Genomic DNA, 23,162 nt, shown 5'->3' with positions numbered 1-23,162 from the left:
CAAATAAATACACACACACACAAATAAATACACACACAAACACACAAATAAATACACACACAGACACAAATAAATACACACACACACACACACAAATAAATACATACAAACACAAATAAATACACACACACACACACAACTAAATACACACACACAAATAAATACACACACACACAAATAAATAAATACACACACACACACAAATAAATACACACACACACACAGATGCAGATACACACACACACAGATACACACATTGGAGAGCAGTGGAGAGCAGAGGCAGCGACAGATGTGAGTGACTGGGGGGGAGGGGAGGGAGAAAAGGCATGTGATCCGTGCAGGCAGCTCCCTGCACACAGTCACTGGACAGGCAAATGTACACCTCTCTCTCCCTCCCCTCCCCCCCACCTTCTCCTATCACCCCCTACCTTCTCCTATCACCCGGGGCAGAAGGGGACGGGACACCGTGCAGCCACAGGAGCCAGGAGCAGGAAGGCAGACACACACACACACTCACCGTGTGCTCTGCACAAAGCGGAAGCCCCGCCCCCGGCTTCCTCTGACCTGCAGCCAATCCCCTGCTGCCCGGCCGGCATGAAGCAGTGATGGTGGGGAGGGATAATTGGAGTGATGGTGGGGAGGCTAATCGCGGCGCCCCTCTAGGCAAGCCCCGGCGCACCAGGGCGCCGCGGCGCACAGATTGGGAAACACTGGGCTATTGAATTTATTTTATACAGTAAACTAAACAGTTTATTAAAATTAGGAATAAGGCATAAACCCGTTACAAATTCTGCTTTGTGCAAACTATAATATTACATCTGTAAATCGGAATCATGATTCTTCATAATTTTATGCATTGGAGCTTAAATTTCTTCAAGGTTTTTAAAAGATACATCTAATGAATTGTGAGTGATGTACTGTAATTTTAATTATACAGTATGGTAAACCTGACCTCTGATAACTATATACATGTACAAACCAACATTTTTTATTGTCAGTGATTGAAAAAGAAAAAAAGAAGGAAAATAAATAATATTTTTAAGTAACATTCTGACAGCAAGTGCATAAACACACCCTTTACTTTTGTGATGCAGGGCGGATGGGTACTTCTTCAAAATTGTCATCTTGGACTGGACTTTATGGATGAATTGCTGGAAACTATTCTCAACACAGAATCTGTTCATGAAACATTTAGAACTTGGCTTACTACTGAGGCGCACGACAAGTTTCCAATAACTCTGCTACAGGTGGGCCTAACCAGCTATTTTATTTAACTTAAAAATAGTACCACATATATGTCCTGTAGAAGAGCAGATTCATTATAGTCTGTGATACCTTTAATGCCTTAAGGAGACCAGCATGAGAGTTCTTCATAGATAGAAGTATAGTGTACAGAGCTTTCAAAACCTCATATTGTAGGTTACTTCTGTAAGTATACTGTGCTGCACAGTTAGAAGGAAACATATAACATAGCGCGATAGTAGGGATGGACTTACATTCTTTATGGCGTCTTGAAGTGGAGTGGTGAGAGAATTTGCATACATTTTCAAGAATTGTGTATGCAGGTTTCACAGAGGTGGATGAAAAGCAGAGGAGTAAAGAGATTTCAGACTGTTGTTTCTACTTTCTCTAAGATGTGCCACGAGTAGTGGAGTAAATGCATAATGTTTCATGAATCTAGTATTTTGATATAAGCCATTGTTTTACGAGTCCAGAATCTGGAATATTTATTTTACTTCTCCTGTTTTTCTCTCCTCTTTATTTTCAAAATTTCCATGAAGAATTATTCTAGTCAGACAGTGAGTGTCATGCTTGGGAAAAGTGCTGTCCAATCGCAGTTCTTGTATTGGTGTTGAATATGGTGACTAGGCAAATTTATCCTGGTCTAAAGGGCTTGTGTGATTTCCCCATCACTATTCATATTGGTGCATGTTCTACATTGTTTAAGATAAACCATATGCTTTATTTACAGGTTAATAATAACATTAAATCACACTCATTGCCGAGATATCAGAAAGGTAATTTTATTTCTAGAGTGCAATTTCCGAGGTACTTAGCAAATATTTAACTTGCATAAAATTACATGTAAGTTTTTTAAGTTTTTTTTAAATGACTGGTTGTGATGATGACGGATTCCCCAGGCCACCAATTAAAGCATTATGTCCAGCTGGGGGGGGGGTCCTGAGTCATAAAAGGTGACTGTGGAGTGTCAGTTCTGCAGTCTAGAGCTGGCTACATCCCTGAAATTGTATAATACAGTGTACGAAATGTGCCACTGAGCTATATTGGGGAATTGTGAGTGTCAGCTCTTCAACCCAATTGGGGTATACAACTGTTGGTATAATAAAGATGTATGTGGTTTTACTGTTCCAGGAGTGCTAACCAGGCGGGAAGTGCCAGGCGTTGAGAGTCAAGGATGATTTTATGGTAAACTGTTGTCAGGGTGTGTTTGGGTAGACAGGGGGCCCATGTTGCGTGTTACCCCGAAACATGCACTCAGGAATCTCCCCAGATTCCTGAGGACATGAAGAAATCCTCCCTGGAACGCAGGTTGCAGCTCACCGCCAAATCCCCCTGCTTCAGCACAAACCAGGGCAGTAATACTGGGCAGGGAACTGGTTTACATTCCAGGTCCCAGGATATGCCCAAACCCCAGGACCCAGTGGGGGGTTCCGTAACTCTCTCACCAGGGATAAGGTGGAGAGAGCTGTAGGAGTTAAATTCTAAGTTAAAGCGTAGCGTGTCAGCTCCGCAGCCAACTGCTTGCTGCAGTCCTGTGAATGTGTATAACGTAAAAAAATGCTGTATGGTGCTCTAGAACACTGATCAAAACAATGGCAAGTCCATAAATGTATTCTCCAACTGTAAAGATCCTAGGAGTATCAAGGAAATAATAGACCAAAAATCATATATAGATCACACCTATTTCCACTATAGCACAATGGCCTGGATGGAGTTCCACTAAGATAAGTAACAACTCCCACTAGCTAGTGTCCAGTCAGATTTATCGCTGTGGAACAGTAAAAAGGTGTATAAGAGTAGTATTACTCACATATTGATGGTCTTCATGATTTTCCTCCTCTGGTGTGTGCATCCGGTTTTCCAAGAGTGACAGCAAGGCAGTATAGGAAGGTTGGAGCACAACTGGGCACACAAAAAGAAGAACAAACTGCGAGAGAGTGTGTGTCCCATAAAAATATTTAATGGATCAAACCATAAAAATACAGCGAGCCCACGGGCCCCCACCAACGAGAAAGAGCGAAACGCTCTTTCTCAAGGTGTATACACTTACACAGGTGTAAGACTGAGGTTTGTTTTATTAAAATGGGGACAAGGGGTTAATGAAAACCCACACCTTACACCAGGTCCTTAGGCTAAACGGGACATGACCCAAGTAATGCCCTGGTACCCTTAGTGCAGGTTAGGTTTTCAGGGGGAAATCATATCATGTGTTAAATGTATGAATTATGTTAACAATGTTTTTGACTAAGGGGGAGAAGAGTTGGGGTTTTAACCATCCCCCAAGATTTATAAGTTAGGTTTTTGAAGTAATGTCATAGAAAGTCAGTTAGATAAATAACCTATTTGCATAAGAAGCAAGGGGAGCTTCAAAGAGACATTTGTCCAAGAGGTGTTAAACCTTTTGTTGACACGTATGGTGTGTAAGCCTGGGCTTTGAAATGCTTAGCAGGATTCGAAGGTGTTAACCTTTTGGTAACAGGGTGGGGCAACAGAAATAGAATTGCACTGTGCCATCAGTTAGATTGTCCCTATACCCAGACGGAGCGGCATTCCTTAAGCAAGCAGTATGGCATATGCTAGGTGGCAAGTGGCCAGTGGGGGAATATGACATTTTTGTTGAACATGCTCTGTCACTGTTCTGAAGCCAGAGAGGCCAGGTGTTATGCACCTGGCAAAAGTATGTGAGTGGCCAGGGAGGAAATTCCCACGCAGTGATTCGCTGCAGACTAAAAAGGTGGGACATGTGAACGTTTTTAAAAAGTCATGCAGACAATCAGATAGTTAGTTCCATCTAAGAGATTCACCAAAGATCAACTAAGAAACGTTCAATGTTAAGCGTCAGCGGTTCCGGAGCATGAGGGGTTAACTACATCGTAACGAAGATTGCAACCCTCTTCCAGAATTAGTTTGAGCTAAGGATTCCCGAACGAATCCTGTAAGGACATTTCGAAATCTTTCCCTTCAGCAAAGATATAGGGGTGGCAAGTTGCGCCCCTAGCCAAGGACTGTCGTACGACTCAAATCGTGCACCCACTTGCATGTGTGCAGGGGTGCCCAGAGACTTTGTTTCGTTCTGTGGACATTTGATTTTGTTTCCCCATCCAAGTAAGTGTTTTATCCAGTATATTTGTGAATATTGTGTGTTTGTCTTAAAAGGAAATAAATTACAATTTATTTTGTTCATCTTGTGTGCTCAATCCAGAATCCCGGTATTAACGTGTTGGTAAGACCTGGTCTACCGTGACACTGGTTGCAAAATAACATGTTAATAGAATTTACGATAAACACATTTTGTCAATTTGGGATGCTTAACCAGACATTTCAATGTTTTTTTTTCAACATATGGTGCCGGTATCCCCTCTGCTTTGTTTAGATCCCACGGTCACGTGACCCACAGGATTTTAACATGGGGATACTGGCACCCCAAAACGGGGCCTGTAACTCGGGAAGTAGGGGTTTCCCAGACCTGAAATCAATGCGGTTCAGCTCCGGAGACCCCATGCTACATTATTGTAATGTTAGAATTTTAATAAAAGCCCTGCGAACGCCTGTGAGAGGCGCGCAGTTAGAGTGACTGATTCAGCCTATCTCTTACTGCGCGTCTTTTACAGAAAGGCAGACCCCCGGTAGGATTCACACAGCAGGTACCCCTGCTGTGTTACTCCGGCAGGCCATTAGTCTGCAACTGACCATCTCGGGTCCACTACGCGACGCAACGCAGGATGTATCCAGGTATTTGTTAAAATGATGGCCGCAGCATCTGTAGATTGCCGAGCAGGCGGCTTGCTTGACTCTGGGCCACTGTTACTCTGGTGAAACCTGATATGGTGAGACCATAAGATTTGATCCCGGGCACAGGATGCAGGTGACCATGCCAGACGGAGGACCACAGTCCATCAAGGTTGCCCGGGTCTTTCTTGATTGGGGTGCTGGACGTGGCATGAGGGAGGTGGTTTTATGTCCCAGGTTGAATACTGAGGTGCTACTCGGTAACGACATGGGGCATTTTACATGTGGGTTTATGGTGGAATTGGCTCCGGTTGCGATTACCAGGAGCCAGAGCAGGGCACTTGCCCATGAGGATTTTGCCATCCCCATGCATTTGGGACCAACAGTTCCAGGAGTCTCCAAGGAGACCAGGCAGGTAAGCCAGACAGAGTAGCGACAAGGTACTGACTTACCTCCCCCTTTATCTGTTTCCCTTGCACCTGAGTAAGAGACTAAGGGAGGGTGGCCAGAATTAGGGACACAGTGCGGTCTAATCCAAGCTTGGAGGGGATGAGACTCTGGGCGTCCGAGTCTGCCTCAGACAGTGGGTCAGATTGGTTCTTATGGCACCATGGGCTCTTGTATAGAGAGCAGGGTTCTACCGCTCCAGATAGAGTATGGACTGGTAGGCGACAGTTAGTGGTACCGAGGGAGTATAGGCATCAGTTATTGCAGGTAGCCCACTGTCACGGGAGACCAGGAATTAACACTTTTATACCGGGATCATATCACTGAGCAAAACCAAGAAGTAAAACAAATTGTCATTTATTCCATAGAAACAGACGTACACAGAGTGAATTACAATTAGCAAGAGGAAACACACTTACTGGGGGGTCTGAGCTACAAAACAAAACTTTCCTAGGTGTAATAGCACAGAAAACAAAGTCTTTTAGACTAAGCCCAAAAAGGGGACAGAGGACAGAGGGACCTGCTGTTGTGGTAAGTAGAACTGAATTTATTTACTTTATTTATGCTGGCTTATATTGTGTTTAATAATGGGCAAATAATCTATTATCCATATCTGGTTAATAGTTATTTTGGATACAGGTGATTGGAAGGGAGCAAAGGTTGCAGGAACTCCCAAGAAATAAAAAGAAAAATATAATAGTGCAATATGTTGTGATAAAACGGACTCTGAAGTTCCTTGGCTCTATAAACTGCCTACTTACAATAAGTAGGTATATAAACAGCGTTTGACAAAATCAGATGGTGTGTAGCAGGCCGCAATGACAGGATCTCCACGAGCTTGAGGTGAAGGAGATCTCACTCAGGTACACATGCCACAGGAAAAATAGAGAAAGACCATGGTACAGATCGGACAAAAACAGTTTATAGTAAAAACGGAGTAAAGAAATGTACTTACAATAAGTACATAAACAATGTACACGTAGCGTTTACTTTAGAGGTGAAACCAGCGTCTTTTTGGAGAGCCTCTAGCTGCTGTAACTCCCGGTGCTCCTCGTCGGATCGCGATGACTGGCGTCTGGCGTCACTTCCGGCGCAAGGGTGACGGCTTCCGATCCGGGACACACAGGGATTAGCAGGCAGCAGGGGAACCGCAGACTCGGCACCTTCTCCTTCTAGGCAGCTGTGCAGGCTGCAAGATCCTGTCATTGCGGCCTGCTACACACCATCTGATTTTGTCAAACGCTGTTTATATACCTACTTATTGTAAGTAGGCAGTTTATAGAGCCAAGGAACTTCAGAGTCCGTTTTATCACAACATATTGCACTATTATATTTTTCTTTTTATTTCTTGGGTGTTCCTGCAACCTTTGCTACCTGTATCCATTCCATTCGAGGGGGATCTGTACATATTCCCCATAGGAAGGTTGAGACATCGTTTCAGTTACATCTATGTTTTGTGTGAATTTATCACTTTATCACTGCACTTTTTTCTAGCGCCTATCTAAATCATTTGGTTTCATTAATAGTTATTTTGCCCATTACTGTACTGTATGTGTTTGGGTGGGGGGGTGGGGCGGATTGATTGAAATGTAGGCCATGTTTATTTGTTAACACACAAGGTTGGTACCTTAGGTCTGTGGGGACCTATGGAGACCACCTGAGGACCCCCCGGATGCCCACGGGTACCACCTGTGGACCCACGGGGGACACCTGCGGGGATGAACCAGGGGCCCCGCAGAGGTGGGGGCCCCTTGGAACCGCAGGGACCACCCAAGGGCCCCTAGACACCTGTGGGAACCACCCGAGGGCCTCAGACACCTGTGGGGTTGACCTGGGGACCCCCAAACACTTGCGGGCCCACCCGTGGACCCCATTATAGCCCACGGTGACCCGCGGGTACCACCTGGAGGCCCATGGCGTCTGGCGAGAACCACCCGTAGACCCCCAGACCCTGGGGTACTGGTGCACTGTGAGGCCTGCGGACACCCATCGGGACCACCGGGGACTACCGTAGGTCTGGGGTATGAATCCTGTATGTTAAAAAAGAAATAATGGTTTAACATTATGGGGGGCACGGGGGGGGGTATTGATGTTTATAAAATATTTTTTAATATACATTTCTTTCATAGTGTAGATGTGCAGGGGGTCTCCAGAGCTGAAACGCATTGGTTGTATGTCCGGGGACCCCCTGCTTCCCATGATACAGGCCCCGTTATGGGGTGCCGGTATCCCTCTGCATTTTAATGTCCCACGTCACGTGACCGGGACATTTCAAAGCATTGGAGATTCCGGCACCCCATAACGGGTAAGCAGGGGGTCAATGGACCTCAAACCAACGCAGTTCAGCTCTGGAGACCCCCTGCACATCTACACTATGAATGAAATGTATATTAAAAAACATAATTTTCGGGCGAGATTTTCACTGGCAGAGGCGGCTCTCTCAGAGCAGCTCTCTCTGTAGCAGAAATGTATCACCGGGTCAGGCCTTTTCAGAAGCTCGATCCTATCGCTGGCAGCAAATCGCTCGTTTTGGGAATTTTGCTATGAACTGTAATGAAGGCTTGCTGAATACCGTGATAGCAACGCTCAAATTAAACGGTGATTTAAATGCCCTGGAGATCATTTTTATCAACCTTTACTGAATGAGGCCCTTCGACTTTTAAAATCCCTCACAACCTTATGTATGGTTGGAGCAACTCCAGAACCCCTATACCGGATTCTGGGTGACCTGGGTAATAACTGGGAATCCCCTTAACCTAGGGACCCCTTGACCGTTCCAGGGACACCTCACATCGCTGTGCCCTATTTACCTTTCTGGTATGTGCTGAAGCAGGGAATCCTAGCGGTGAGTCGCGCAAGCATTTTCAAGGGGAGATTTTGCCGGAGCAATGTGCCTATATGTATCTGGGAATCCGAGCTGATTCCCGGGTACATTTCTGGGGTATCCAGCAACTCTGTACCCCGACTAGCTAGGCACATTCTGACAACACTTTCTCCATAAACCCCCCTTGAAACTCATAGCCCAGCAATCTCTGCTTTCTGGCACTCCTGGAAAGGTAAAAACACATACATTCTTTATTATTACATAATTTTCCACAATGCATATACAATCACTGGGCTCAAGAGCTGACACCCCCGACCCCCAATACATGGATCAGTGGTAACCAAATGGACTTAACCTTTATTGTGAGCCTGGTTACCACTTCACCGTCACAGTCTTTTCATATCTTACATAGTTACATAGTTACATAGTAAATGAGGTTGAAAAAAGACATGCGCCCATCAAGTTCAACCTGCTGTATGCTAAATTTATCCTATATCTATACTTACAGTATATTGATCCAAAGGAAGGCAAACAAAAAACCCCAGTGATATATCATCCAATTATATCTCATAAGGGAAAAAATTAATTCCCTTTAGACTCCTGACTCCAAGAATTGGCAATCAGATTACTTCCTGGATCAACATCCTTCCCAAGTTTACTTATTTTGTATTTCCCTGTATACCTTCTCTTTCTAAATACTGTAGATGTCCAACCTTTTTTTGGACAAATCTATTGTATGTGCCATCACAGTCTCTATGGGTAACGAATCCCACATTGTAAATGGCCTTACTGTAAAGAACCCTTTCATTTGTTGCTGGTGAAATTTCCTTTCCTCCAAACTTAAGGGATGACCCCTGAGTCCTTTGTACTGCTCTTGTAATGAATAGTTCTTTTGAAAGCTCCTTGTACTGTCCCCGGATATATTTGTATATTGTTATCATATCCCCTTTTATAAGCCTCTTTTCTATTGTAAATAAATCTAATTTAGCTATCCTCTCCTCATAAGTTAGATTGTCCATCCCCTTTATTAATTTAGTGACTCTTCTCTGCACTCTCTCTAGTTCCATAATGTATTTTCTAAAGAGTGGTGCCAAAAGTTGTACTCCATTCTCAAGGTGTGGTCTGACTAATGCTTTGTAAAGGGGCATAATTATGTTTACTTCCCTTCCATCCATTGCTCGTTTGATGCAAGATAAGATCTTGTTTGCCTTTGCAGCTACTGCATGGCTTTGGGCACTATTGCTAAGCCTGCTGTCTACCAGCACTCCTAAATCCTTCTCCATCAAGGATTCCCCTAATATATCCCCATTTAACTTGTAAGTTGCCTGTTTATTCTTACTTCCCAAATGCACAAGCTTACATTTATCTGTATTAAACCTCATCTGCCATTTATCCCAAGTTTTATCTATTATGTTCTCTTATATATTGGATGCAATAATGATTTAGACATTTAATTCTGTTATGCGGTCAGTTTTTTAAGCCAAAGTATCGAGTTATATAAAAGTCTACATTCAAAATAAAGGAACAAATGGGTCACATGACACTCCCCTACAGGGCGGTCAAAGATCTGGAGTCTCTCACAGATCAAAGAAATGTGGGGTATAAAAACCTGTGCCTGAGCCCTACAGAAGGAGATCCAACTAGGGGTACACCATGTGTGGGTGTGCCTCACATCTTCTTCCTCACAAAAGAGAGAGAGGTGGGATAAAATCCCAAAATCAGCGCTTCAGCGGATGAGATACACCAATAATTGGTACATGTAATGATCAGGATATGGAGAAGTATATATACAATAATAGTAGTATTGGACCCAGTGCAAACGCAGGAGTGTATAATCAAAAATAATGTCTTTTGGTGAGGGACTGTTTAATGCCTAATGGCACCTCACAAGACAAAGAACACTGTTACCTGCTGCACTGTACCGGTCTAGAAGTCCCCTTGAAGCCATAGAATGGGAAATCACAATACTCACTAGTATAATCTTCACTCCATTGGTGCGTGCGTCACGCAGGGTAGATACACAGCAGCTTGAAATCCAAAGATTTGCAGCGGAGCACAGCTGAGGAATGGGGCCAGCACCAGCAGTTGGAAGGTTAAAAATAATTATTTATTAAAGCATGGTATAAACAGGGGGGAGACAAAACACACTCTGACGCGTTTCAGGCTATGCAGCCCTTTATCAAAGAGTACAATCGCGTCTGTGTGGGGTATAAAAACCTGTGCCTGAGCCCTACAGAGGGAGATCCAACTAGGGGTACACCATGTGTGGGTGTGCCTCACATCTTCTTCCTCACAACCGCTTGAGGATCTTACTAGAAGACTTTTGTGGTAATGTATAGGGTTTCCTTATAAACCACCCTGTTTTAATATGATTACTGTCTGACTTTGTACTGTATGTACTTGTGTATTGTTTTTTCTGTAATAAGCACTGTATGCCTTTTGTCATATTAAATCTGAACTTAAATACGTAATGTCTTTGACTTTATTGAACCGCTAACCTTTGAAGGGATTGCCCTCATTCTCAGACCCGTTTTGCTGAATTGTCTTTTTGTTTATTTTTCTGCTTCAAAAGGGGTCTCAGGACCCCTACAGTATAAGCCCTTACATTAATTCTGCTGGTGGCACTGTAATTGGGGTGTAGTGTAATGGTTGGGAGGGGGGGCGGGGGGAGATTTGTTCTCATTTATAGTGCCCTGTGGGAAAGAAAAGGGGGACAACTGGGTAGCCAGTTAACCTCTTTTACACACACACACACACACACACACACACACACACACACACACACACACACACACACACACACACACACACACACACACACACACACACACACACACACACACACACAGTCATGCGTGTACATGGCACAGGTTGGCATTTGTATTCTCTTGCTACTGCATTAAACAAATCTGCCAGTTCTGTAGTATTGTAAACTTACATGGCCCTTTAGAACAGGTTGGATGAAGTGTAGAAAATGTGGCTAGCCTGATCTTGATGCAGTGCAGACTTTGAATAGATTGTTGAAGATTGGGCCAATATGCTAGTTCTTCAGAGATATAGCTGTGCACTACACTTTTTCAAATGTACATCTGTTGTCTTAAAAACACTAATATAACTACAGTGTACAGTGTACTGAATAGCACATACATATGGACTATTAGGTTAGTCATTTAAAAAATACCACAGCTTGCAACAAATATATATTTTATATAGACAGCAATTCTAAGGTAAGAAACTTTGACTTTCAATGCATATTTTCAGACCTTAAAAAATACTCCAATTTGTTTCCGTTTTTAATAGGCAGAAACGTTTAATCTTCTCCATGAAAATGAACTGCCCTGTCTCTGAATTGTCCCATTATTGGGACATATTTGTTTATTTCAATTTCAATCTAAATCACGTCTTTCTCAACAGGCATCTATCAAATATACCAATGAACCCCCTCAAGGTATGCGGGCAGGCTTGAAGAGGACATTTGCAGGAATTAATCAGGATCTTCTTGATGTCAGCAACCTTCCCATGTGGAGACCGTTGTTATACACAGTAGCTTTCCTTCACTCGACTGTGCAGGTAATCTTTCTAACACAAACTTCTCTTTAACAAAGAGAGTAAAATATTGTGGAAACATCATTATGAGAATATATATATATATATATAAATATATATATATATATATATATATATATATATATATATATATACTGTGGGCTCTCCATTCATGTTAATTCACACTGATACACATACACACTCTTTCATCACGTGCTTTCTGGAACCTTTTGACACCTCCAGCCATAAAACACATCCACACCGGGGGAAGGACCAGCACAGATAACATTCCAATAGACACTGTTTATAGTATAGCTTTTGCTTGCTTCATTCATTGTAACATCGCCGGAAGAAGAGATCAGTGTATCTCGAAAGCTCGCACAAATTAAAGCATTTCGTTAGCCACAGAACGGTATCATCTATTTATTTTTTGATTATTGAAGCTCGGCTAACACGGTACTGATACCTCTACATATATATATATATATTGTGATGCCTACACCACGTTGCAGTCTCTTTTAGTCCCAAATAAGGCAGGAAACACTGTATCTTCTAAGCAGGGGTTTATTTACAGGGATTAAATAAACAATGGGGCCACTGTCCCTTAAAGAAAAAACAAATAATAAAATCAAATCCTATTTCCATTAGGAAAGCTAACTACACATTCAGCTCCAACCCTTACTAACCCTTACTTTTTGGATATATGCCACAAGCTAGTGGCTCCATGCGCTTTATTAATCTTCAAGGCTAGAGCAAGTGGTATTGATCAAACTCATGTCATGCCTTATTGCCCAAGTATGAGTAATATGGCATGCTAGGAAAAACCAGGGGAGCGAAAATACCTAGAGAAAAATATATAAAACTACCATTGTGCAGTTATGTTAAAACAAAACACAGTAGTAAAAAAAGCTCTCAAATTAGCAAATGAGACACACTAGACAATGTCAGCAAATGTCCAACATAAAATATCCAGATAGCAAAAGTTGCAAAAAACAGGAGCAAAAATAGGAGGTAGTGTGAATATCAAGAGAAACACAGAGCCCAGATAAAATACCAAAGCGATTTATCCAACACTGGTAAAAATGAAGGCTTACAGGATTCCAAATTGGTCACAGCATGGGTATATGGGTATAGATGGTAACCGAGTCGCGTTCTCGGGATCCCGTCACACCGCTGCTGCGTTCACTGGTCTCCGTCCTGCACCTCTGCTTGGGAGCCACTACGTCACTTCCGGTTCCTCTGCCGATCGAAGTGGACGTCACAGGACCTCCAAGCAGACTTTCTCCCTCCAGATAAAACACTGAGGGTCACGCTCTACGCGTTTCGCCGTTCTTAGTGACGGCTTCGTCAGGAGTAGCATTAACCCTTACAAGGATAGTTTATATACCCTCTAAATTACCAATGACCTTTCCTCCTATTGGTCAAAGGATAATGACATCTATACTAATGGGGAGACGGCTAAAATAACCCCTCCCTATCGTAGGATTAACCTAATACAGATTTTATACATTTGATTATAAAAAATAAACTTTATACATTTTATTTAAAATAAAATAGAATTAAAAATAAAATTAGAATATCTCGCTTGAACCTCCTTTACTACATAAGGAAAAGATCATTACTAAAATTTATAGAAGTATTAAATAAATTAAATAATACAAATCTATATTCAAAATAAAACACATAAATCGCTAGATATGACCCTGATCTTATGGGTAGAGAACCAGGAAAAAGACGATTGATGAATCTCAAAAAATGCAAGAGAAAATACACGTACATGACTTAATCATAATAGACAATATATATAGACCATCTGTATGCTGTATCTTATCTGTATTTTTACTCAAACTTTCACACCAACTATTTGTGCAATATATACGGTCCCTTACATGTCCCATCTAATAAAAAACTCAATATATTTAGTTATGAAAGTTTAAAGAAAAGCACTTAGTTCAAAGTCTACATTCAACCCCAATGGTGCAAGAGATTTAAGCGTGAAAATCCAAAAACTTTCTCTCTTTTTCAGTGCAATACTTCTGTCTCCACCTCTCCAGTGTGGTAACACCTGTTCTATTACTGTAAACTTAAGACCTGATGTATCACCCTGATGTTTTTGAATAAAGTGGTTAGATAGAAAATGAGTGGTAATACCTCTTCTCACATTTCCAATATGCTCGAGAATACGAGTTTTAACAGATCTAGTTGTCTGACCTACATATTGTAGCCCACATGGGCACTGTATAAGATATACGACATGATCTGGCTTACAAGTTAGAAGTTGTTTAATTTGAAATCTTTGTCCAGAGATGTTTGAGACAAACCCAAATTTATCTTCAGACCTATGCTTACATGCCGTACAAGTGGCACAACCAAAAAATCCTTTGGTTTGAGTTAACCATCTATTTCCTTCCTTTATAATCTTGGGTAGTGCCCTAGGTGCTAGTTTGTTCTTAAGTACCTTAGCTTTCTTAAAGATTACAGTAGGATCGTTTTTGACGATTCTGGTTACAGAATGTTCCTTATGGACAAATAAGGAGGATTAGGAGAAATTGTTCAGATGTTGACAATTTTCATAAACAATCTGTCTTCCTACAGGAACGATTCAAAGAAAAAAAGTATAATGATGAGATTATCAAAGATGCTATAAAAAAAGCAGGGGGTCTGGATAGAAAAGATCTTCTTAGTGATATAAAGAAAACTGGATCGAATAAAAATTTTGAATTTTCTTTTTTGACAAATTACAATAGACAGTCTAAAAAGATAATCAAAATTATACGTAAGCATTGGCACATTGTCAAAAACGATCCTATATTAGGAGAGATAGTCCCCGAAAAACCTACTGTAATCTTTAAGAAAGCTAAGGTACTTAAGAACAAACTAGCACCTGCCAGTTGTCATCACACTAAATGGTTACAGAATGTTCCTTATGGACAAATAAGGAGGATTAGGAGAAATTGTTCAGATGTTGACAATTTTCATAAACAATCTGTCTTCCTACAGGAACGATTCAAAGAAAAAAAGTATAATGATGAGATTATCAAAGATGCTATAACGTAAGCTATAACGTAAGCATTGGCACATTGTCAAAAACGATCCTACTGTAATCTTTAAGAAAGCTAAGGTTCTTAAGAACAAACTAGCACCTAGGGCACTACCCAAGATTATAAAGGAAGGAAATAGATGGTTAACTCAAACCAAAGGATTTTTTGGTTGTGCCACTTGTACGGCATGTAAGCATAGGTCTGAAGATAAATTTGGGTTTGTCTCAAACATCTCTGGACAAAGATTTCAAATTAAACAACTTCTAACTTGTAAGTCAGATCATGTCGTATATCTTATACAGTGCCCATGTGGGCTACAATATGTAGGTCAGACAACTAGATCTGTTAAAACTCGTATTCTCGAGCATATTGGAAATGTGAGAAGAGGTATTACCACTCATTTTCTATCTAACCACTTTATTCAAAAACATAAGGGTGATACATCAGGTCTTAAGTTTACAGTAATAGAACAGGTGTTACCACACTGGAGAGGTGGAGACAGAAGTATTGCACTGAAAAAGAGAGAAAGTTTTTGGATTTTCACGCTTAAATCTCTTGCACCATTGGGGTTGAATGTAGACTTTGAACTAAGTGCTTTTCTTTAAACTTTCATAACTAAATATATTGAGTTTTTTATTAGATGGGACATGTAAGGGACCGTATATATTGCACAAATAGTTGGTGTGAAAGTTTGAATAAAAATACAGATAAGATACAGCATACAGATGGTCTATATATATTGTCTATTATGATTAAGTCATGTACTAACTCTGTATTTTCTCTTGCATTTTTTGAGATTCATCAATCGCCTTTTTCCTGGTTCTCTACCCATAAGATCAGGGTCATATCTAGCGATTTATGTATTTTATTTTGAATATAGATTTGTATTATTTAATTTATTTAATACTTCTATAAATTTTAGTAATAATCTTTTCCTTATGTAGTAAAGGAGGATCAAGCGAGATATTCTAATTTTATTTATATTTTATTTTAAATAAAATGTATAAAGTTTATTTTTTATAATCAAATGTATAAAATCTGTATTAGGTTAATCCTACGATAGTGAGGGGTTATTTTAGCCGTCTCCCCATTAGTATAGATGTCATTATCCTTTGACCAATAGGAAGAAAGGTCATTGGTAATTTAGAGGGTATATAAACTATCCTTGTAAGAGTTAATGCTACTCCTGACGAAGCCATCACTAAGAACGGTGAAACGCGTAGAGCGTGACCCTCAGTGTTTTATCTGGAGGGAGAAAGTCTGCCTGGAGGTCCTGTGACGTCCACTTCGATTGGCAGAGGAAACGGAAGTGACGTAGCGGCTCCCAAGCAGAGGTGCAGGACGGAGACCAGTGGACGCAGCAGCGGTGTGACGGGATCCCGAGAACGCGACTCGGTTACCATCTGTACCCATATACCCATGCTGTGATCAATTTGGAATCCTGTAAGCCTTCATTTTTACCAGTGTTGGATAAATCGCTTTGGTATTTTATCTGGGCTCTGTGTTTCTCTTGATATTCACACTACCTCCTATTTTTGCTCCTGTTTTTTGCAACTTTTGCTATCTGGATATTTTATGTTGGACATTTGCTGACATTGTCTAGTGTGTCTCATTTGCTAATTTGAGAGCTTTTTTTACTACTGTGTTTTGTTTTAACATAACTGCACAATGGTAGTTTTATATATTTTTCTCTAGGTATTTTCGCTCCCCTGGTTTTTCCTAGCATGCCATATTACTCATACTTGGGCAATAAGGCATGACATGAGTTTGATCAATACCACTTGCTCTAGCCTTGAAGATTAATAAAGCGCATGGAGCCACTAGCTTGTGGCATATACCCAAAAAGTGTCAACGGAGTTGCTACCTCTGTGGCAACACCAACGACACTGGAGAGAGGCGACTTTTACTGGAATCCAATAGGAGATACTACATCTGTGATGGCCACAAGAATGACGCGGGAAGCTGATTTTGGCTGGAAAATCTCGCATTCAAAACCGCACAAAGCTCAAGACATATATTATTCACATAGTGAGCAAACATCAGTAAGAAACTAAATCAGGAAATTCACGATAAAAACACAAATGACTGGTCCTGAAATATCTAGAATCAATATACGTAAGTGTTTCTCACATTTTTTAAACCTAACAAACAGTCAATATTTCAATCAATATCACACCATTTTTCCTATGTGCCTTTTGTCTTTTATGATCCATGCACCTGAGGACATCTTTCTCTCCATATATTACTTTTCAGCTTAGTGCCATTTAAAGCCTTTATGGGTACCAACAATGCATTACACAATATTGTTCAAAATAACAATGAAACACTGAGGGGGTTTAATCACTATTTGTGTGTAACAGTGTTTCCTCCACCTGGTGGGAGATTTGGCCATTACTGGTCGTGTGGTGCATAATACCTGCTGGTAACAGGAGGGCTTAGTCGTCCGCCGGTGGTAGTGGGGACACAGGACTAGGCTCCATGGGTTTATACCCTACATATCTATTTAGCAGTGTAGCACCTCCATCTGCCGTAGGCTCCAGGGAACTGAAGGTGATCTCCCCCGGTAAAACAATTACCACTCCCCCCAGTTAGGTAATGCACCAGGCAGGAGGTATAACAACAGGAACGGTTTATTATCTCTTCTGTACAGCTCAGTAACAAGACATGCTCTGCCCGATGCAGTAACTCTCAGCTACCACTGATGGATGGTCCCTGGACCGTCACTACAGGCCAAGGGCACCCACAGCCATCACAGCTCTTCCCTGCCTCCCTAGCAGAGGCAGAGGTATGGTCCACACTCACTCTCCCCCGGAGGGAAGAGGACTGGAGAAGGCCCAATAATCAGCCACTCCACTGTGTTACCTGCTTTCTCAAGTGGGTATAGGTACTAATCAATTTGGGGCTGTACTGTCCTGAAGTACAGCCAAGAGGAGGGCATCAAGTCTGTCCCATGATTGGTCATACCATGGCCTGATGTCACCGCCACCTGCTGTCGCTCAAGTGCAGCTCCTCTGAGGGGGGAAACCCCATATCAACTACTGGCAAGGCCTGCTTATACCAGGACTTACTGCCAAGAGAAGGGTAGACTACTAGTCACAGGTGACCTGGCTACACTCTCCCTCTGGTGGACTCCCAACTGCTCTGTTAGGGCCTTAAATGTTCGGGTACCATCCTTGAATGAAACCTGAACATGACAAGAACATTTCACATAATTGATTATCACATTCAATATGCATGATAACACTTTCTGTGAATACAGTCAGTAGAGCTTACTAGAACCATGTAGCAGCTTATTTGACTACAACCATAAAATGGTTGCCTTACTGAACAAAAGGTTCCTTCCATCATGGAGAACCTTATCAATAATAGTGCTCAGGATCCGGATTTCTTACTAAAGCTCCTGAGTCATCAGTCATAGTAATGGAGAGCACCCTTTTTGGATGCCTTTCAGAAACGTACTCCACTCAGTCCATATAGACTGATGTCCCGACTTTCCAGACACTCACCAGATAAGCTACCCTTTCCTGCAGGTTGTGAAAGGTACGCTGCTGTAACGCGTAGCTCACCACAAACGAAGTGCGACCGCGGTGCTGAGGTAGGGGATTGGATAACGCCGGCCCACAGCCACGCGGGCGCACCTAGGATGTAGAGTAGTCGTTCAAGGCAAGTCCGGATTAAAGATAGTAGAATGGTTAAGGTACTTGCCAGGTTCAAGAGCGGAGAGTTGCGGATCGTCAGTGTGCGTAGCCAGGTTCAGGATTGGAGAGTATCGGATAGTCGGGGTACGTAGCCAGGTTCAGGATAGGAGAATATCGGATCGTTGGAGTACTTAGCCAAGGTCAGGACTGGAGACAGGAGAGTGGCCATACAAGCCGGATCAGCAGTGGAGAGAAGTGGAGTCCAAGGTACAAGCAGGGTTCAGGCAACAAGAGGTTAACAGGCAGGTAAGGCAAGGCAAGGTCTCTAGAACAAGGATGTGGCAGGCACAGTGTCACAATGTTTATGCTCAGCAAGGAATGATAGCAGACTGAAGATATAAATAGGAGGATGGAGACAAAAAACAGCGCAAAACCGCATAGTGAAGTATATCAAAATTATAATTTGATTTGTATAAAAGGTGAGTATTAGGCTTACATCAGGTCAAGAGAACAAACGCATTGAGTGCATATAGCACAACAGGTTACCACACTGCAGAATGTATCAGGGGTCACTGGCAATCACAGTTGAATCGACTCGTAAGATCAGCCTCGCATCCTCTGTGGAAGGTACTACTGGAACCCCGTCTGTCCGGTGGTCTCTATCTCATCAAGGTGTCACGGGAGACTCCTATGGCGGGAAGGATCTCGGTGGCCGGAACAGCACGAGCGTAGTAGGGGTCACAATCAGAGGTCCGAGGCAGGCGGCAGATAGCGAAGTCGGGCAACAAGCAGAGGTTGGCAATGAGGAGACTGGAACAGGACAGGGGAGCAGGGACAGGTCTGGGAGCAGGGACTGAGAACGGGAACAAACAGGAACAAGCCAGATTACCAGCAAGGGCCTTTACTGCGAACAGACTCAAATACAGGTACAGGAACAGATCAGGATCAGAGGCATGTGCATAGGAGTCTGACTTGAAACAGAGGCAAGGGAGGAACAGGAAAGGGAGGTTTATATATGCAGGCTGAGAGGGAGCACAGGTGCAGAGGTGTCAGGTATCAGAGTCTGGAATGTTCCTTAGTTTAGCAGCAGCAATCCCGGTAGACAAGTATAGATACTGCAGGCTAGAACAAGGCATTGAGAGTGGCAGCAGTCCCGGTGGCCAAGGATGGGTACAGCAGGCTAGAGAATATGACACAAGGGAGTACTCCTCTCCGGGAAACCGGCATGCGTGCGCGCACACTGCAGAATCGCGTCGCAGTCGGATGACGTCACAGCGCCAGAGATGAAAGTCTCTTCCGCACATGTGGTGTGTGGGTCAGTCCAGCAGGAACAGAGTCCCGATCTCGTTAAAGTGATATGAGCACAGCTAAGGTCGCAGGCTCAATGGTTCAGTCACCAAGAATAATGGGCTGAAAATCATAATACTAGAAACGTATTATCCTACGCATTTCGTAGCTATCGCTACTTCATCAGGGATTCAGCTTTGTTGGAGTGCTGAGCCACCCTGACCCAATACAGCTGCAGCCGTTATATTGTTTGCACGGTCATTGTATGTATAATCACTTCAAGGTTGAGGGTAATATTGTTCCAATTCACTACTCACTGTTAGTAGATCAATATTGTATATTGATTTAATTAGCTGCGCACTTTTTTCCCTTTCTTTATAAATAGGGGGAGCCTCCAATAGCCAGCCAGGGTGGAACCAGGAAGTAAGAGCCTATAGGCTGCTGGTGCACACAGGTGTGCCCTATGATGCAGCCTAATCGGGGATGAGAGTGGAACTGCTTGCGCTTCGTCCTGCACGCGTCACGGAGGCCAGGGGGTGGGGTTTGGAGCGCATGCCACTCCCACACCGATTCTTGGGACAAGAGGGGGCGGGACCAGTCGCGCGCCGACCCGCGTGCGTCATGGAGGTCAGGGGGCAGAGCCAAGAATGTGCGTCATTCCCACGGCGGTCCTGACTTTCCCAAGAGCGGGGGCGGGGTCTGACAGGGAGGCTGGCCAAATGCACCCGCTGCACGACAGAGAGGTGGGCGGGATCCAAACCCAGGGGCGGGGGATCGGGACGCGCAAGGTCCACGTGCGTGCACCGGGACCACGAAACCGCGCATCCCGGGTATCCATCATGGAAGATTTGTTGGGGTGAGGAGATGGTCTGCGACCGCCAGGATGGCGAATCCTCACAGTGACCCCCCTTTAGGAGCGACCTGAAAGGATGACTCCACGATGGTTTCTCTGGAAATTTGGCATGGAGCATACGGACCAGTTTGGCTGCGTGGACTCTGTGGCTCGGAATCCAGGACCTTTCCCCGGGTCGAAACCTCTCCAATGCACCAGATAGTGTATTGACCCTCTGGAGATCTTAGAGTCATGGATAGATTGGATCTCGTATTCAGGTTGTCCTTGAACCATGAGGGGAGAGGTGGGGACCACCAGAACTGAAAAGGCTGATATCCGTTCTGCAGGAAATCCTTCCTAAATGATAGTGTTTCCTTATACCCCTGCTTGTGAACTAGACACAGTTCACAAGCAGGGGTATAAGGAAACACTATCATTTAGGAAGTATTTCCGGCAGAATGGGATATTAGCGAAATGCGTCGAATTGAGGCTAGGACGGAGCGACATCGTGGTGGACGGATGCCGCATTTAGGAGCACCAGCTGCACGGTGTTGCACTCCACCAGGCGTGACTCCCGGAGAAGAATCTTTATACAGTCTGCGCTATGGTGTTTCACCGTTTTCCAGTCTTAGTGCATCCTATCCACAAATCCTGTACCTAGAGGGTCCTTCACATGGGACCACTCTTCCTGCACACTTATAGTGTGATATTCTTTGCTTACTCACACTTATGTGAGTATAACATTTGCGGACAACTGCATTTGATTCATTGTTTTTCCACCACAGTGTTGCACTATTTTTGCCCTATTCTCTTCTCTTGCATATGTGATATCCCGCTCCCTCATCACTATAGCAGACCCTGTGTTTGATGTGGTGGCGGAGAACACTGAAAAATCAGAAACAACACACATACTATGGCATAATGGCTGAACCCACTGTTTACGCTACATACATCTTCATCAACACATATACAGTATCATCTATTAACATTTCATTCCCATAAGACCAGTCCTTCCAGTCCGATGATGGAATAAGAGTCTTAGAGGCCCGCAGGATCCTCTTTCCAGAGTACCGATATCGGGCGGCCCGATCAGCTTCCCCAGGTGGAACCCCACCCTGGGCTGTCCCGATGGAAGGGGTGTCCCTGCTAGAATTCCATTCTGAAATGTCAGCAAAAGAGGGGCGGCAAGATAGCTGGAGACCAGCAGTACTGGTCGAGGGTAAAGGGGCCTTGAAAGTGTCCGAGTCCTGGTCAATGTCTCATGCCTATACATTACCCGGACTTGACACCAAGGTGATATGGACCACATGAGGTGCGGGGGCAGGTTTGGGCCTATGGCTCCACAAATAGTCCAGGGACTGGGCTAGAACAATTTATTTTCTTCTGTGAGAGGAGGAGCGCTGAATGTGTCCACTGATATATAAAATATAAGAAAAGAGCAAAAAATAGTGCAGATGGTAGAAACTATGATAAATCAGTCTGTAAGCTCTGATAAGGATGCACTCACAACACTTCCTGCTGTTAAAGATATGTCAGAGATTCTTCTCTCTCTGACTGGAGTGCTTTCTCAGATGGACAGTGTAAATCACAGGATACCCTTCAGTGTAATTGGTTCATTGTCGTCGATATGAAATAGGAGAGAAATGCCACAATAGTGTATACTATATCGCCAAATGTATTCAATAAGTACAGGATAAGAGTAATCACACTCACATTTTCCAATAAAAAACATGCGTTGGAGAGAACCGCCGATCGGATGGGGGACTTTGCCGGTACAAGCTTCCACGCGTCTCACTCGCATCTCACCCCCTGCTTCCGCATACGTCACTTCCGGATGGCGTCACAAGTGAGGGCGGAAGAGCGTCTTGCCTCATAATTCAGCTCCGGTTGCCAGTCTCTCCAAACTCTGGTTCTCTCTAACAGCTGACTCAACGTGTTTCACTCTTGCTTCTTCAGGAGTCACTTATTTGGTAGTGAAAACATGTAATATAAAATAAAGATCTGTTACTAATGGTAACTGTTTCAGTGTTCGAGTCTTCTTCTAATGCTTATATTCTAATACATAGCCACTCCAATAGTGACTTTCTGTCTCCCTCGATTGAGCAAGGCCAATTCTTTGCACATGTGATCCTCCATGCCTACTTTACTTTGGAAGTTCTCAGTCTCATTTTTAGTCTCTTATCCAGCACTATGCTCACTGAGCTTTTGTTTATACAGTCCTATATACACTATTTAGTTGCAGCTCATTCCATCTAGCCATACAATTTATTAAACCCTGGGTGTCACAGCTGACTTCCTGCTCTGTTGTACCTCATTCTATCTCAAGCCTCTCTCTTCTAATACACCCTGGACAGGTGGCAAGGCCTGGAAGAAGAGACCCCCAAGTTCTCTAACATTGTGTGCCAGAGAAGCCGACCATTGTGGGAAGGGTTAAAGATGCAGCAAACACGCACAGACTACTGGGAATCGTTATCCTTATAGCCAGCAGGTTTATTGTCCTCTGGGAGTCACAGGTGAATTCCTACTTGGCTCATTCCATCTGAACCCTTTCTCTCCAATACAGCCTGGACCTGCCA

General features: G+C 43.2%; 1 protein-coding gene across 4 annotated transcripts in view; it reads left to right on the top strand.

Annotated features, from left to right (window-relative positions):
• Positions 1-23,162, top strand: part of DNAH8 (dynein axonemal heavy chain 8) — a 1,091,167-nt gene that overhangs the window by 992,495 nt on the left and 75,510 nt on the right. For all 4 annotated transcript variants that reach the window (XM_075598772.1, XM_075598771.1, XM_075598773.1 and 1 more), the window contains 2 exons: positions 1,095-1,247; positions 11,657-11,812. In XM_075598772.1, coding sequence (XP_075454887.1) covers positions 1,095-1,247; positions 11,657-11,812 — 309 coding nt within the window. The remainder of the gene's footprint in view (positions 1-1,094; positions 1,248-11,656; positions 11,813-23,162) is intronic.

This window comes from Ascaphus truei, chromosome 4, assembly GCF_040206685.1.
Source record: "Ascaphus truei isolate aAscTru1 chromosome 4, aAscTru1.hap1, whole genome shotgun sequence".
Classification (NCBI taxonomy): Eukaryota; Metazoa; Chordata; class Amphibia; order Anura; family Ascaphidae; genus Ascaphus; species Ascaphus truei.
Note: the sequence above shows the minus strand (reverse complement) of the source record. Positions and strands in the feature narration are given on the sequence as shown.